Raw genomic sequence first — 13783 nt, forward strand, 5'->3', positions numbered from 1 at the left:
AACTATATCTGACCAATGACACTAGCAACCTGTTCTTCTAGGACTCAAAAACACCAGTTTAAGAGTTTAAAAACTAGGTATAAAATGCTAATAATTGTAGCAGGGCTTCTCAACAATCCAACTTAACCTACCTCCACTTTGAAAAAGTGTTGCCTTTCTGTGGAAAAACTTTGTTGCCTTTCTGTGGAAAAACTCTTACATTCATATATTTTAAACCTAGTCTATAAATAACCTAATGGTGGTAAGCATTATTTTAAAAAATTGAATTTAAATGTAAGATCTTGAATAACTTAAAAATTAAATTTCTCTTCAGAAATGTCAGTTACACTTGGAAGTACAGATCTTCTGATCTTAACCTGTGCTTCTAAGTTAAAGCTTTCTTCAAAGCCTAAAATCTATGCTCCCTCCCTGAAATAACAAGACATGGCTTTTCACTCATAATTACAAAAATCCCACAGTTTTATTCCAACTCCAGTTATTTCAAGTCAGGTTACCCACCGAATATTTTCCAGTGCAGTTGTTAGCTGCTCATGTGCAATATCATAAAGTTTCACTCTGAAGCCTCCAGCAGCAAACACCATGGCCCAGCTGCGACCAATGAGTCCACTGAAAAAAAAATATATCAGCCAATTAATAAACCAGCATTTAATAGGGGGAAAGAGATCTTGAAAGCATTGCAAAAACCAAACCAGAGCTTGGACTCTGCTATTTGATAAAAAGATCAGTTACATACTGATGAGAAATAATCCCTCTAACACAGAAATACTTTGCTGGCTATGTATAACAGGTTCTCTGAAAGCTGGAATGAAAATAACAGGGAAGAAAAACCCCAAAACAGAACAGAAAAAAGGAGAGCAGAATTCAAATAGGAGGAACCACTACTGTGGGATAGTGGACTCAATCACCAACAGTTTTGTCAGCCACAATCTCAATCTGGACTTGGTTAATGCATTTATTTTTAAGAGATTTTAAATAAATAAATTAATTAAAAGATCTGTTCGGCTCCTAGACTGAAGACAGGCAGCAGTCCACTGATCCCAGAGTGCAGGACCCTGCTTCAGAGGTGATCAGAAAACCCAAGGCCCAGCTACTGAAGTCACAGGTCCTCAGCAATTCAGAAAGTATCCCAAGCACATGAAAAGGGAAAACAAAAGAAATCTTAACTGAGCATACTTTTGATACCATTTTTCCACCTAGCCACTTCTAGAACTACCTTTATTTTTAGATTAAGCACTTTATCACGCTGGATACATATAGGAACAGTCTGCCTACATCTTTTGGTGAATCATATTACTGAGCAACACATGGAGGAAATCTGTAGTAACTGACAATTTTATTGTCTCTCTTAAAGAGATGCAGGTTCTAACTTCATTAGATGTGTAGCAGGCAGTCTTTTCAAATGGAAGCACCAAGGCACAGTGTCACAAGCTTAAGTAACCTGAAATCACAAAAAATTTGGAAAAAAAAAAATCCATAACAGAGACAAGATCAGAACTCAAGATCCATGATTGTTACTGTGGGGGTTTTGATAATTACATGCATTTCCTCTCACTTCCAAGATCACTGTATTTGCAGCATTAAACTTTAGTGATGTCTGGCAACTGAAAAATTCAAGGCCATTAGGGCATCAATAAAACATTAAAAGGGGAGCAAAAGTCAGAAGTAATAGGGCAGATGAGAAAACAAGGAAGAAAAAACAGGAAACATGCTCAGCCTTTGGTTTAACTATATCTTTTTAAAAAGGATTAAAACAGGAAGTTTCAAAAAATAGCAGGAATCAGTGGAAATAACTTGGACAAAAAAAGTGAAGTTTTGCATTTACTGCTGTTAAGCAGACAGTGAGGTCTCTCTCAAAACCTACCATTTAAAGGTAAAAATAAACAACTTCTTTGCAGTAAGCCCAGAGTTCATCAATTCTGAGGCAAGCAACAGAACAAACTTACAGAATAGGCATAGTCAAGGTTTGTTAGCTACTGCAGCCTCCTGGCTAATGAATATTTATAAAATAAAAGCATGTGAATCACTTCAACCTGACATAAGCACATCTGAGCTACCAGCATCTTTACAAAGTAGCAGAACCTTTCTAAATTGCACTTTTAAATTAAATTTCCTTAAAATACAAAAAAAAATCCTTAATACAGGTTTCTAAGATTGTGGGTTTTTTGTTTTGAACCGCAGAGCACACAAAGTAAGTCAATGGTAGGTATCAGGCCTGCACCGTTACTGCATTGTGCATGACAGCATCATCACAACCTGATGCTGTCATATTTCACCCCAAGACAGTGCTTTCTGACACTTTAGGCGCTGTCATCTTGGGCTCAGTGATAGGTAAAATATTAATAACCAAATCTGCTCACACAACTTCCACAGGTGCTACCAAAACCTGCAGTAGTGCCACAGGAGCCACAGCAGGCAAGAGCCCAATTCTCCTGACCTACCTGTTCAGGTACACCTACAGTGAACAAAATTTCCCTGAGTACCAGCAGCAGGAGCCAGTTTGGTCAGTGTCACACAGCAGCACCCAAACTCCCATCCTGAGGCTTCGAGTGGTCTTGCTGATAAAGCTGGCTCCAGCCCACACTTGTAGCACCAAGGTACAGTGGTGCACAGGGGATTGTTACTATCCTGCACCTATTATCTCTCCCCTCCTGACTCTTGTTCAAGTAAAGAACTTTAGGTTCAGCTCAATGAGAGGATGAAACAATGCCTTCCCATACAAGCCAGAAATACTGCTGACTTTTGTGGCAAGTCAATATTGCTTCAGGAGTGTTTAAGACCAACTTAGGAGTTTCCTGACATAGCTGACTAACAGGACGTTAAGCTGTGCTTGGATTTCTCCGCTCCTCTTGCACTTAGACACACAAAAGGCATTGCAATGAAAAGGGACAGCAGTCCTTCAGACGTAAAGGGCGACTCACTTCGGTAAAGATGTTTGTATGTTGTTTTTTTACAGTAGCACAGAGCTGTCAGGGGCTTAAACAAAGGCACTCTAAGTAGAGGCAAGCAGGTGCATCCCACCACGTCCCGAGATCCAGCAGCAGCTCGCCCCCGCGGCTGGGGAGAACCCACCGCCTGCCCTGCTGTCACATCCGGCAGCCGCAGCACTGGGGACAGCTGCGGCAGGGCCGTACCCAGCACTGAGTCCCCGAACCCCCTGCCCGCAGGCCGGACCGAGCCGGGAGAGGCGCCCGAGCCCCTTCGCACGCCGCGGGCATCCGTCCTACAGGCGCCGCGCCGGAACCTCCTCCCGGCGGCGCTGTCCCCGCCTGCGGGGGACGAGAGCTTTACCTGCCGATAATGGTAACCTGCGAGGGCTCCATGCCTGCGACCGCCGCCACCGGGAGGGAGAAGCGGGATGGGCAGCGGGATGAGACACCTCTGCCCCGAGCGGGCCCGCCCCGCCCGCGGCTCCCGCCATGTCACGGCCGCCCATTGGCTCCGCGGCCGCCCCCGCCCCGGGGCCGAGCCTGACCGGGGCCGGGGCGGGAACGGGGCGGGGACCGGGACAGGGCCGAGCCTGCCCTGGGCCGGGGCCGGAGCCGGGGCCGAGCCTGACCGGGGCCGGGGCGGGAACGGGGCGGGGACCGGGACGGGGCCCGGGACGGGGCCGAGCCTGCCCTGGGCCGGGGCCGGGGCCGGGGCCGGGGCCGAGGCCGGGGGCGGGTCGGGGGCGTCTCCCCCGGCCGCAGCCCCCAGGTCCTGCCCCCCGCTCCCCGGGCACGAAGAGAAAACGTGACATTTTAAATGTTTGATTAATATAAAAAATTATATTAAAGTATAATACATCCAGGAAATACTTTTAAGTTTTTTTGTCTTTCTCAAAAAAATTAACAGTGGAAAAACAATACATTCGAACCCAGAATAAAGGTTTGATAGTTACTGATGAAGTTCAGTGAACCTTTGGCTATCATTTGAAAGTTTGTTCAGCTTTTTCTGAACAAACTTCTACTTTCCAAGAAAAATAAATAAGGCTAACATAATAATTTGGTACATCTGCCCGCTCACTGGCACTTTGCTAATTCCAATCACATCCAACAATGAGATGGAGAAGTCAAAACGATATATTCCTAAAGGCTTCATGAAGACTGCTCAACGGGTAGCAGGTGGAAAACCAAACTATTTATCTCCTTGGCTTCCTGACCTTAACACCATCCATGTAACCTGAGATATGCCAATAGCTGGGAAGTGTTAGTGAAACCAACTGGCAGTAAATTGGGCCATGGGAAGATTTAAGGCAGTGGGACAGAAGAGTGTAGCTTGCTGGGCCAGTTCTGCTGCTCAGGGCTTGTGTAGGCTGCCGTAGAAAAGCATTTTAAGGTTTTAGCTTGTACCAATTTTGTTCCTTTGAAGACTCATTCAAAATGGTATGACTTGGCACATGCTCTAAACACAAAGACCTTTCTGTAGACAGAGCATAACTGAAGCAAACAATGCATACTTTCTTTGTGAACTCAGGATTTTACCTCAAAGAAAAAATGGTAGTTCCTAGAACATAAAAGTAATGTCACCTGGGCTTGAGAAAAAATGGTCTTCAGAACAACTTTACCATCACTTCCATTTAGAAGTACTTATCAGTTATTTCAATACTCTTTGACCTCCTGAGACGTGTATTTATTTGATCTCCTGAGACTTGTCATCAGCAATGGACTAAGAGACAAAAGCCATTGCAGATCTACAAGTGGATTTAGAGAATTAAAAGTTCTGAGTGTGACTGCAAGGGTTTTAGAGCTAATCACAGCTGTGATTAAAATGATTCCAGGGCCTTTTAGTTCTGGGGGTGAACAAAACAAGTCTGTGGCAATGAAATGCGAACTATATTATTGTTATTGTTGTTATTATTGTTATTATTATTATGATCCATATATTAATGACAAAGCCCCATAGCTCTGCATTACTTAATCAAAACTAGGGTATGACCACAGTACAAGTTTAATTTTTGTGTAATAGCAGAAGAGTTTTAGGCCCAGTTCTTGCAGCCACCACAAGTTAGGGACCGTGATTCTCCTCCCTCTTCTGCAATTCACATGGAAAGGACAGAAGGTGCTGTAAGCCCAGAAACATCAAAGACCATAACCAACCAATATTATGGTGAAAGGACTTGGGCTCCATTAGGAATGAAACGTAGGGCTTGTACTGGCACCAGGCATGCACTCACCAGCGTATGTATTCTTTCTTCAAAGCCAAATAGGTGTACAGGCAGATTTTACTTGTGCTGGGAGCTGCACAGTTGATCCCTCTATGGTTTTAGTCTTTTCCTATGGAGTATGCTCCTCTGCTGCCCCACGGGCAGAGCTGAAATCTGCTACTGGCCACAGAGGGGTGAAGCTACTGGCCGCAGGGGAGAAGCAGGATGGTATAAAAGGGTCGTGTAATAAGCAAGAGGAAATAACTCTCACTAACTCTGAGCCTTGGCGACGTGTGATATGAAGGAGACTTGAATTCCCTTTGGAGAAAATAAAGGAATGGTATGCTTTTAAAATACAGAGAGTGCTAGCCTAAGCTTTTAGTGTGGAATAATAACAGAGGCATAGTTCACATTTGTTAAGTATTAGATCTGTTTAATATATCACTTGTTCACTAGAGCAACCAGCAAGTACATTTATTTGGTAATGGACTATGATCTGTTGCTACTACTTTCCTAATGGTTCGTGAAGTATAATGCCTTAAAAAGATAGCTTTAATTTGTCACTTTATTGCTCTTCTGTAGAGTTCTAACTAATGGTTTGCATACGGTGTTATAACTAGTGGTTGTATTGAAATTATGTTACAATTAAAACTATAATTTTAATTATTGTTAGCAGTTTGTGCTGTTAATTTGAGTGGTCTTTCAAAGTGCAGATGGTCTGATGCAAATACTATCAATATTGTCAAAATTCTGATTCCTAAAGAAGCAATCTGAAGGAATAAGAAAGTAAACAGCAGTAAAGTAGATACTACTAAAGCACAATTCAGCAAAACTATATAGAATTATATGGTTCAGTAGTAAAAATACCTGTTAAGAAAATTATTTTCCTGTTGCAAATGCATTTCAAACCCAAACTACAACATGTGGTACAACAAAGAAGGGCACATGGTATGATCCTTGGGGTGTCCTGTGTAGGGCCAGGAGCTGCACTTTGATGATTATTGTGGATCCCTTCCAATTCACACATTCTACAGTTTCATATACATTACTTGTAACATATGTATCATTCATAATGAGGTTCTTCCATTCCCTTTGTTTTCAAACTGTATGCTGACCAGATGCTTTAGTTCCGTGAGGAGCAGTTAAATGCAGCTTCACTGTTTCTGACAGTCGAGCTGGTTGAATGGTTTCTGCATGACAGCAGGTAATCCCAAAACCTGGTCAGTCCAGAATTCAGTACTAGAAAATTACTTTTTTAAAGATTACAGTGGGAGAATTACATTTTCAAATCAGAGAAACAGCAATCAGTGTGTGATCAGATGAACAGCTCAACTGGCAGAGCAAGGGTAAGGTACACACTAACAGCGATTACAAAAGGTACATACCAACAGCAATTATAACAGGCAGACTGTGGCCAGTAACCCCTGAACCCAAATTAGTAGGTCCTGGAATAGTTTGTCTGAGTCCTTATTTGCAAAGTTACTACTGAAAAAAAGACAGATTCACCATGTAGTGAAAGGCAAAGAAATTCCTGTTTCAGAATATAGCTTCATGGTTTCTTTAATCTGTACTAAATTTGCACTGAATTTTTTGGATCGGGTGCTTGATATCTTCAATAGTGACTGAAGGAAAACCTCATCAGATCAGCAGTTTGGTTCAGCTGCACAAGTGTGTAATTTGATGCAGTCAGAGGAGTGATCCGAGGAATTTAGTGATAGTCGTGGTTTAATCGACCTTAAAATTATCAGGAATTCAAAGCATACAATGCTATTTGGACTAGAATAGTTACTAAATTTACTCTTTTAGGTTTGTCCTTTTTTTTTTCACTTTCTAGGTTGCCCTCTGGATTTAGCCAATAAAGACAATTACATCATCTTACACCATGTACAGGCTTTCTTACTGTAGATGAGTTGTTAGATGAAGTCTTGTTAGATGAAGTCTTATGATCACAACCCATGAGTAAGGCCCTGTGTTGCCACAAAGGCTCCTGAGATTTTGGGGGTTTGTGTGAAATCTTCATGTATTAAGATGTATTTATACTTCACAGCACCAGAAAAAAAAGAAAACAAAAAACAAAAAACAACAACAAAAAAACCCACAAACAAACAAAAAACAAAACAAAACAAAACAACAACAACAACAAAAACCCAAAAAAACCCCAAAAAACCCAAAAAACCAAAACTAAACCCTGTCGATTGACAGAGCTTTTCAAAACATGAACAAAGTTATTGAGACTCTCATAATCTTGTGAGTATGTCTAAAGTAGCAGCTGGAATGCAAGGTCTCAGAACCTGGGCCAGGGCATGTTCCCAGTATGGTCAGAGTCCATCCAGGCCAGGGGCCCCTTAAGTCTGAATGTATACACCCAATTTTGGAGGGTAAGGAAGTCTGACAGTAGGAACATGGTCAGATTCCAGGGCTGCCTTGGCACCACCTCATTTACAAATCAGATGCACTGCCTCCTTGACACAGTGCCTTCTTTTCACTGCCCTAGAAATCTGGTTTGAGAACAGTGCTGGGCACCAGTATGCCCAGGTCCCCAACATGGACAAGCTGGATAGCAGAGCTAGGTCTATTACTACCCAATCTACCTATTGCTCAGGTACATATTAATGCAGTTGGGGACAATGAGAAAAATCTAAAAATCACAGGTTCAATGTATATGAGGAGTCACAAGCTGAAAAAGAGGGGCTATAAATGTACATATTTTTCTTATGCTTAAGTTTATGATTTGTGGGAAGTAATGCAGCTGAAAACTTTTCCCACCCTAAGTCTGTCATTCTACAAACTACTTGTACTCCAGAAAATTCAGGTATAAAGACTCTCATGTCCAAAGGTCGCAAGTCTCAAGTTTCTGTGTGAAAGTGGTTCATGCATGGAATGTGAACAGGTTAATGCAGGAAGTGATAATGTCTTAATAATTCTTTATGTTATCTTTATTTCTCTGGTTGGAAGCCAGAGTAGAAAGACCTTTCACTTGTCCTCTGCACTTATCTCTTCAGAAAGGACTTTGAGGCTGAAAGGTGAGCAGCAGAAGACTCTGACATTGCATAATGTGCACAATCCCTGACCATAAAAAGGGTGTTGCATATTGTCTTTTGAGCTTTCTTATGCTATTGGCATAAGGCAGTAGGGGTTACAATTGGTTTCATAAAATGTTTTCTCTCTCAAAAATACTGTAGGCATGTTCAGAGATCCCTTCTCTATTCTGTTTTCCACTTAGGCATAGGACACTTTCTCCAGAGTATAATGATTTGCCGTGGGCAAATCAACTGACACTTATCAGGGTTTCAAAATACCAAGAGAAAGTAGTAAAGATGGCAGGGAGAATCATCTTTTTATAAGACAATTATTTTTTCAAATTTAGTTTCAGAGGCTATGGCATACAGGAAGTTTTAACAACTTCCTTTTTTATTTTTTTTAATTGAGCCTTTTAATTTTAAGAACGCATTTCTCAGCTCACCGGAAGAAAATGTGACGTTTACTTGGCAGGAGGGGCCGCTCTCCGTTTCCCCGAGCGCCGAGGCCGAGCCCCCAGCCCGCCCCTCACGGCGGCACCTCCCGCCCGGGCCCCCGGCTCCGGCAGCGCCCGGCCCCGCCCGCGGCTCGCCCCGCCCGGCCGCGGTGCATGCGGGGAGCGCCGCCGTGTCCCGGGCAACGCCGCCCGGCCCTGAGCGCCGAGCGGGCCGCGGGTGAGCCGAGGGCGAGTCCCGCCCGTGCCCTGAGCCGCCCCCGCTCCGGGGCTCATTGCCGGGCCCCCGCTGGAGGAACCCGCGCCGGGAGCGGCTCGGCCGCGGGACACCGCGCACGGCGGGGAACATCCTCTTCATCCTCCCGCTGCCGAGGAACCGTGCGCTGCGACCTGGCTGAGGCTTGCTTGCTGAAGGGCACGTATTTCATGTTATCGATGAAAGCAAACGTTGCCTTCACGTTTTTGTGAGAACAGGTAGCCAGGCAAAGTGAGACGCCTCAGTGTGTGCCCTCCGTGAGTGAAAAGCCACCAGGTGAAGGCACCGTGTTAGACAGGGAAATATTGGTGGAGAAAGACTTAGGAACCCGGGCTTCCTTAATGCTAGCTTTTAAAACCCGTTTTAATTGAAATGGCTTCATAGCTGTAGCTATGTTGATACTAGAATGCGGAAGGGAAGCTTCAAAGCAAGATTAAATACTTTTCATTAGAATAACTACTATGATTTGGCCTATAAAGACAAACTTTATGAGTTGTCTCAAACATGAGTTAGCTGCCAGTGCAAAGATACTATTCTAGAAGTAGTAATTCAATTACTTATTATTATAATTTGGTTTTAATGATAAATACCTTTAAAACAATTTTCATAACTGATGTAAGTATAAACAAAAATATAAATCCATGAAAGGGTGCCATTTCATATTGTTTATAGGTAAGTCCTAGTTTTTATGACTAATGAAACTGCTGCTGTTTATATTTTGCATTTTAAAATATTTATATAAACCACCAAGATAACAATTGGCATGTTACATGTTTCACAGAAAAATGATGCAAAATGTGCATCCAGCTCCTGAGAATAATGAAGATGATCTCTATTCTGGCTACAATGATTATAACCCCATGTTTGACACAGAGGTAAAATATTTGCTGTTTCCCACCTTTCCCATACATAGGATTTTAACTTAGAATTTTAAGATAAGAATTTATGGGTACAATAATATACAAGTTTACAGCTTCTTTGAAGTGAAATTTACTTTATTTAGCAAGAAATGTCTGAAGGTTTCAGGATCTTCTTGAATAGTTAATTCTTTGGTAGCTTTCTATTCCAAATAAGCACTTGGGCAGATCTCAACAGATCTAAGATGCTGTAATGTAAATGTAAAGCATTTTTGATGTATAAAATCATAATTATTTGTAGGCACATTCAGCCTGGTGTTTCCCAGGCTGTGTGCAGCAGCAAGTTTTCTGACAAAAGAGGCTCCTGAGTGGTCAGTAAGTCATTGGTTTCCTACTGTTCTGCTGCTGGAGGGGCTTGCAGTAAAAACTGGAATCCTACAGGTCTCTGTGCAACTGGGTAGAGCATCTGGGATGTCTTAAAGTAGCCCTGCAGAGCACTTTTGGGTAACTGCTGGTTTGGTGCAGTTGGGACACTCCAGTGATGTCATTTGGTCCAAACCCACTAGCAAGACTTGGCATCTTGTGTGAAATCCCAGTTCCCAGTTAATGGGAGTTGCTGCAGGACCTGAGGGACACGAGATGTTTTAATGTCTTGCATTGCAGTTGTTAATGTCAAAATTCAGAGAGAGTGTAAGTATTTGATAAGAACATTTGGATGGGAAAAGAAATTCATGTTATATTTTATGGCTTTAGCTCTCTTTCCTCTGTGTTTTTAGAAAATAATGAGTTTTTACACTTCCTAATCTAAATAACAAATAAGATCAACAAATAACTGTAATTTATTGTCAGTAAACCCTGTTGTTCAGTTATCTTCAAGTATTTTGTGAAGAATTTTTGATTTTTTACCAATCTGCTTTCAGTAGTCTGAAGGTTGTGGAATTATGAGCTGGGTGATGTGGTTTTAAAACGGGTTAATGTTTTTATCTTTTCTAGGATTTAGAAAATGATGTAGCTCTTCAACAGGCAGCAAGAACAAGTCATGGAAGAAGACCCCCTGTAAGTACCTTTTAAAACACTGAGCATTAATGTAGATCTTACTATGTAGAAACACTAATAATTGACACATACAGGTTTTAATTGGTGGGTTTTTTTTCGTTTGGTTCTTTTTTTTTCCCACCCAGGTGACAGCCAAAATTCCTGCTACATCAAGTCCAAGACCTCTAGCTACTGGATTTGGGGCAGGTTTTTGTTCTGTTGTATCCTTAATGAAAATGTCATTTACAAAATATAAATATACCATTTAATTTCATGCACAAAATGAGACCTTCTAAATTAAGAATTTTATTCCAATGAACTGCATCTGTTAATTGGTTTTAGTTTACAATTTTGCACTTGGTCAAGGCATGGTTACTGGTTGTTTTTGTTTTCTCCTGAACCATGCTGCATATCTTCTGTGCTGTATAAGTCCAGAGTATTAAGTAGGTTCACTTGCAGGGGGAACTGAATAGGTTGTTATTTGGGCTTGGGAAAGTTTTTTGGAAGTTAAGGTGAAATCAAGTCTTGAAGAATATGGGCTCTGAAACATCTCTAGTTCCATCAGAAAAAATTGGTTGTATTCTTAGATGTATTGATAAAATAAATCTGCATGAAAGTGTAACTTAAGAGATTAATACAGTGACAGATTATATCAGCTCTACATAGAACTTTACTGAAGTATTTTGTCTAAATTACTTGTTCAATTTCAAGGCAGCAATTTCAATCATTTAATAATGGAAAGTATGCTGCCTCAGATAATTTTCTATGTACTTCTTTTTAAAAGAGCTGATGGAAGTATCCAAATACATAAAAAACCTTTGTTGTGAATTTGTGCTAACTGAAGCATTCAACATATTTGTCTGCCAGGAACTGGCAGTATATTGCATATGAGTAACATAAATGGGAACTTTGCTATAAACTTATGTGAGAGTTAGCTCAATTTTAAAATTTAGTGTTGAGAAGACAATATGTAGGCCTCTTATCCTTTGTGAACGACAATTTCAAACAACTTACTTATTTTTGTAGTCAAAGGCAACTTTAACTTCATCTGTGGGAAGACCCATGACAGGAACTATACAGGTAAAGCTTCCAATATTTACATTTTCTATTCATTTGGAACAATGAATTTTTCTGGTAAGTGTTAGATACTGGCATTTAGAAGTTAATTGAATTAATACATATTACTACACTTCTAATTTGTTCTTTTTTGAACATAGTACTGTCAGAAAGCATGAGGGTAGTGATGTGTGTTTTATTTGAGCACAGATTTGGGAGCAATAATAGTGTAGTAGTTTCTAACACATACTGACATGCAATGAACAATTTGTCATTAAAGTAATATATATGGAATATATTAAAATTATGTATAAAATATGCAATTATGTCTGTATTGTCTACAACATAATTTTTACTCAGTTTAATATATCTTCTTTATTTGAGGATGGGATTTCTCGACCAATGACAGCAGTGCAAGCTGCAGGTTACACTAAAGCAGCTGTGAGAGGTATGGTTTGTAGAGATCACCAGCTGCCACAGGGAGATGTTACTTTACAGTTTTCAGTACTCTGTCAATTTTTCAGGTTCTTCATTTGATCCTCTTGGCCAAGCAAGAGGTCCTGCTTCACCTTTGGAAAAGAAAACTTCAGACAGGTTTGTTTGGTTCTGCATTACATTCTTTCAAAGCATTAACAGCAACAAAAAAACAGCCATGCATAGAGTTTAAAAACATCCAGGCAGTTACAAAAGCCTTGAGGGGCCAAACTCTGAACTTGGTGGAATAATGCCACAAACATTTGTGCATGTGTTTGGCTGCCTTTCAGGAGCATCTGATTTCAGTGATTTCTGGTTCTGACTCGCTCAGAAGTTTGGGTGTAGCTGTTGCCACACAAATGAGCTGAAACTTGCAGGCTGGTGCCAATGTTGGGGACTTCACTCAGAAAATCCTTGAGTTTTCCAATACCAAAATTCTGTTCCCCAAACAGCTATACAGGAATAGGGAATCCTATTGAAAAGTTTGGGTATTTAGCAGTGGAAAAAGTCTAGAAGAGCCACAGCTTTTTGTTATAATCTGCATTTGCAGATAACAAGCAGTACTTTAGAATTATGTATGCAAATAAAGGTTCAGTTAATTGCTTCTAATGTGATATTTCATTTCATTAGTGTATGATATAAAAGCTCATCTGTTGTTTTCTAGTTACTTTTCCTGAACAAATTTGATTTTGAAATTTGCCTGTCTGTACTGTTCTTGTAAGTGGATTTATGTTTTCTTAGGTCTCTGTTCTCAAATTAAGGTGTGAATGTGATACCTTTGGATATCTTCTCTAGGCATAGTTTCACACAATACTTTCTTTGATGAGAAAACCAGTTAGCTGTGACATATATGTCATTGTGTTGTTTTATTGAGAACATAATAGTGTAAAAGCTTAATGTTTGCAGTTGCATTACTTTAGTGTTAATCCTTTTATTGTTATTTTTATTTTAGTTTGGAGGAGAGGATGAGGCAGTTGGAAAAAAAAGTTAATGAACTGGTTGAAGAAAGCTGTGTTGCCAATAGCTGTGGAGACTTGAAATTGGTAGTTTTTCTGACTTTCACTTAATTTCTGCTGTGATTTGTATAGATAGATGTTTCAAAATTACTTGTGGTCAAATGTTTAAAATTATTAAAATTATTTTAGTTCTAAATTTATTATACTCTTCTAGTCTAGTGATACTTTGTGGGAAAAAAAAGTAGGAGCTCTATTTCTGGCATATATATTTGTTAAGATTTCAGTGTTGCAAAAATTCCCTTCTGCCTGTGTCCATTGACCTCTTCAGATGGGTCTGATGGATTAGTTGTACTGGCACAGTTCTGGCCCAGGTTATCTAGCATTTGATGGTTCCTTTGAATGATCAAAGTTTGCCATGGATAAGGAACATTTCCAATGGACAGTTTGAATGTATTTGTTCTTTTATAGGGGATACTAGAGCATTGTTGTGCCGCTGAGTAGTGGCTAATTAACCAATCTATTTTGTTAGTTTTTCCTGAGCCTCTTGCATGT

General features: G+C 40.6%; 2 protein-coding genes across 3 annotated transcripts in view; one reads left to right on the plus strand and one right to left on the minus strand.

The window, feature by feature from the left end:
* The window catches only part of CRYL1 (crystallin lambda 1), a 51346-nt gene extending 47764 nt beyond the window's left edge, over window positions 1-3582 (minus strand). The window contains exons 1-2 of the mRNA XM_059466183.1: window positions 3289-3582; window positions 499-606 (exon numbers count right to left, since the gene is read on the minus strand). Of these exons, the coding sequence (XP_059322166.1) occupies window positions 499-606; window positions 3289-3320 (140 nt within the window). The 5' untranslated portion in view covers window positions 3321-3582. The remainder of the gene's footprint in view (window positions 1-498; window positions 607-3288) is intronic.
* A 5221-nt stretch (window positions 3583-8803) lies between these two features.
* The window catches only part of IFT88 (intraflagellar transport 88), a 42791-nt gene continuing 37811 nt past the window's right edge, over window positions 8804-13783 (plus strand). Inside the window, exons 1-8 of one of the 2 annotated variants that reach the window (XM_059493693.1) lie at window positions 8804-9129; window positions 9635-9728; window positions 10704-10766; window positions 10892-10948; window positions 11772-11825; window positions 12186-12249; window positions 12326-12395; window positions 13228-13318. In XM_059493693.1, coding sequence (XP_059349676.1) covers window positions 9639-9728; window positions 10704-10766; window positions 10892-10948; window positions 11772-11825; window positions 12186-12249; window positions 12326-12395; window positions 13228-13318 — 489 coding nt within the window. In that variant the 5' untranslated portion in view covers window positions 8804-9129; window positions 9635-9638. Of the gene's footprint in view, window positions 9130-9588; window positions 9729-10703; window positions 10767-10891; window positions 10949-11771; window positions 11826-12185; window positions 12250-12325; window positions 12396-13227; window positions 13319-13783 lie in introns of those variants that run through there. The other variant, XM_059493692.1, reaches the window with a different exon arrangement.

The sequence above is a fragment of the Ammospiza nelsoni genome, chromosome 2, assembly GCF_027579445.1.
Source record: "Ammospiza nelsoni isolate bAmmNel1 chromosome 2, bAmmNel1.pri, whole genome shotgun sequence".
Classification (NCBI taxonomy): Eukaryota; Metazoa; Chordata; class Aves; order Passeriformes; family Passerellidae; genus Ammospiza; species Ammospiza nelsoni.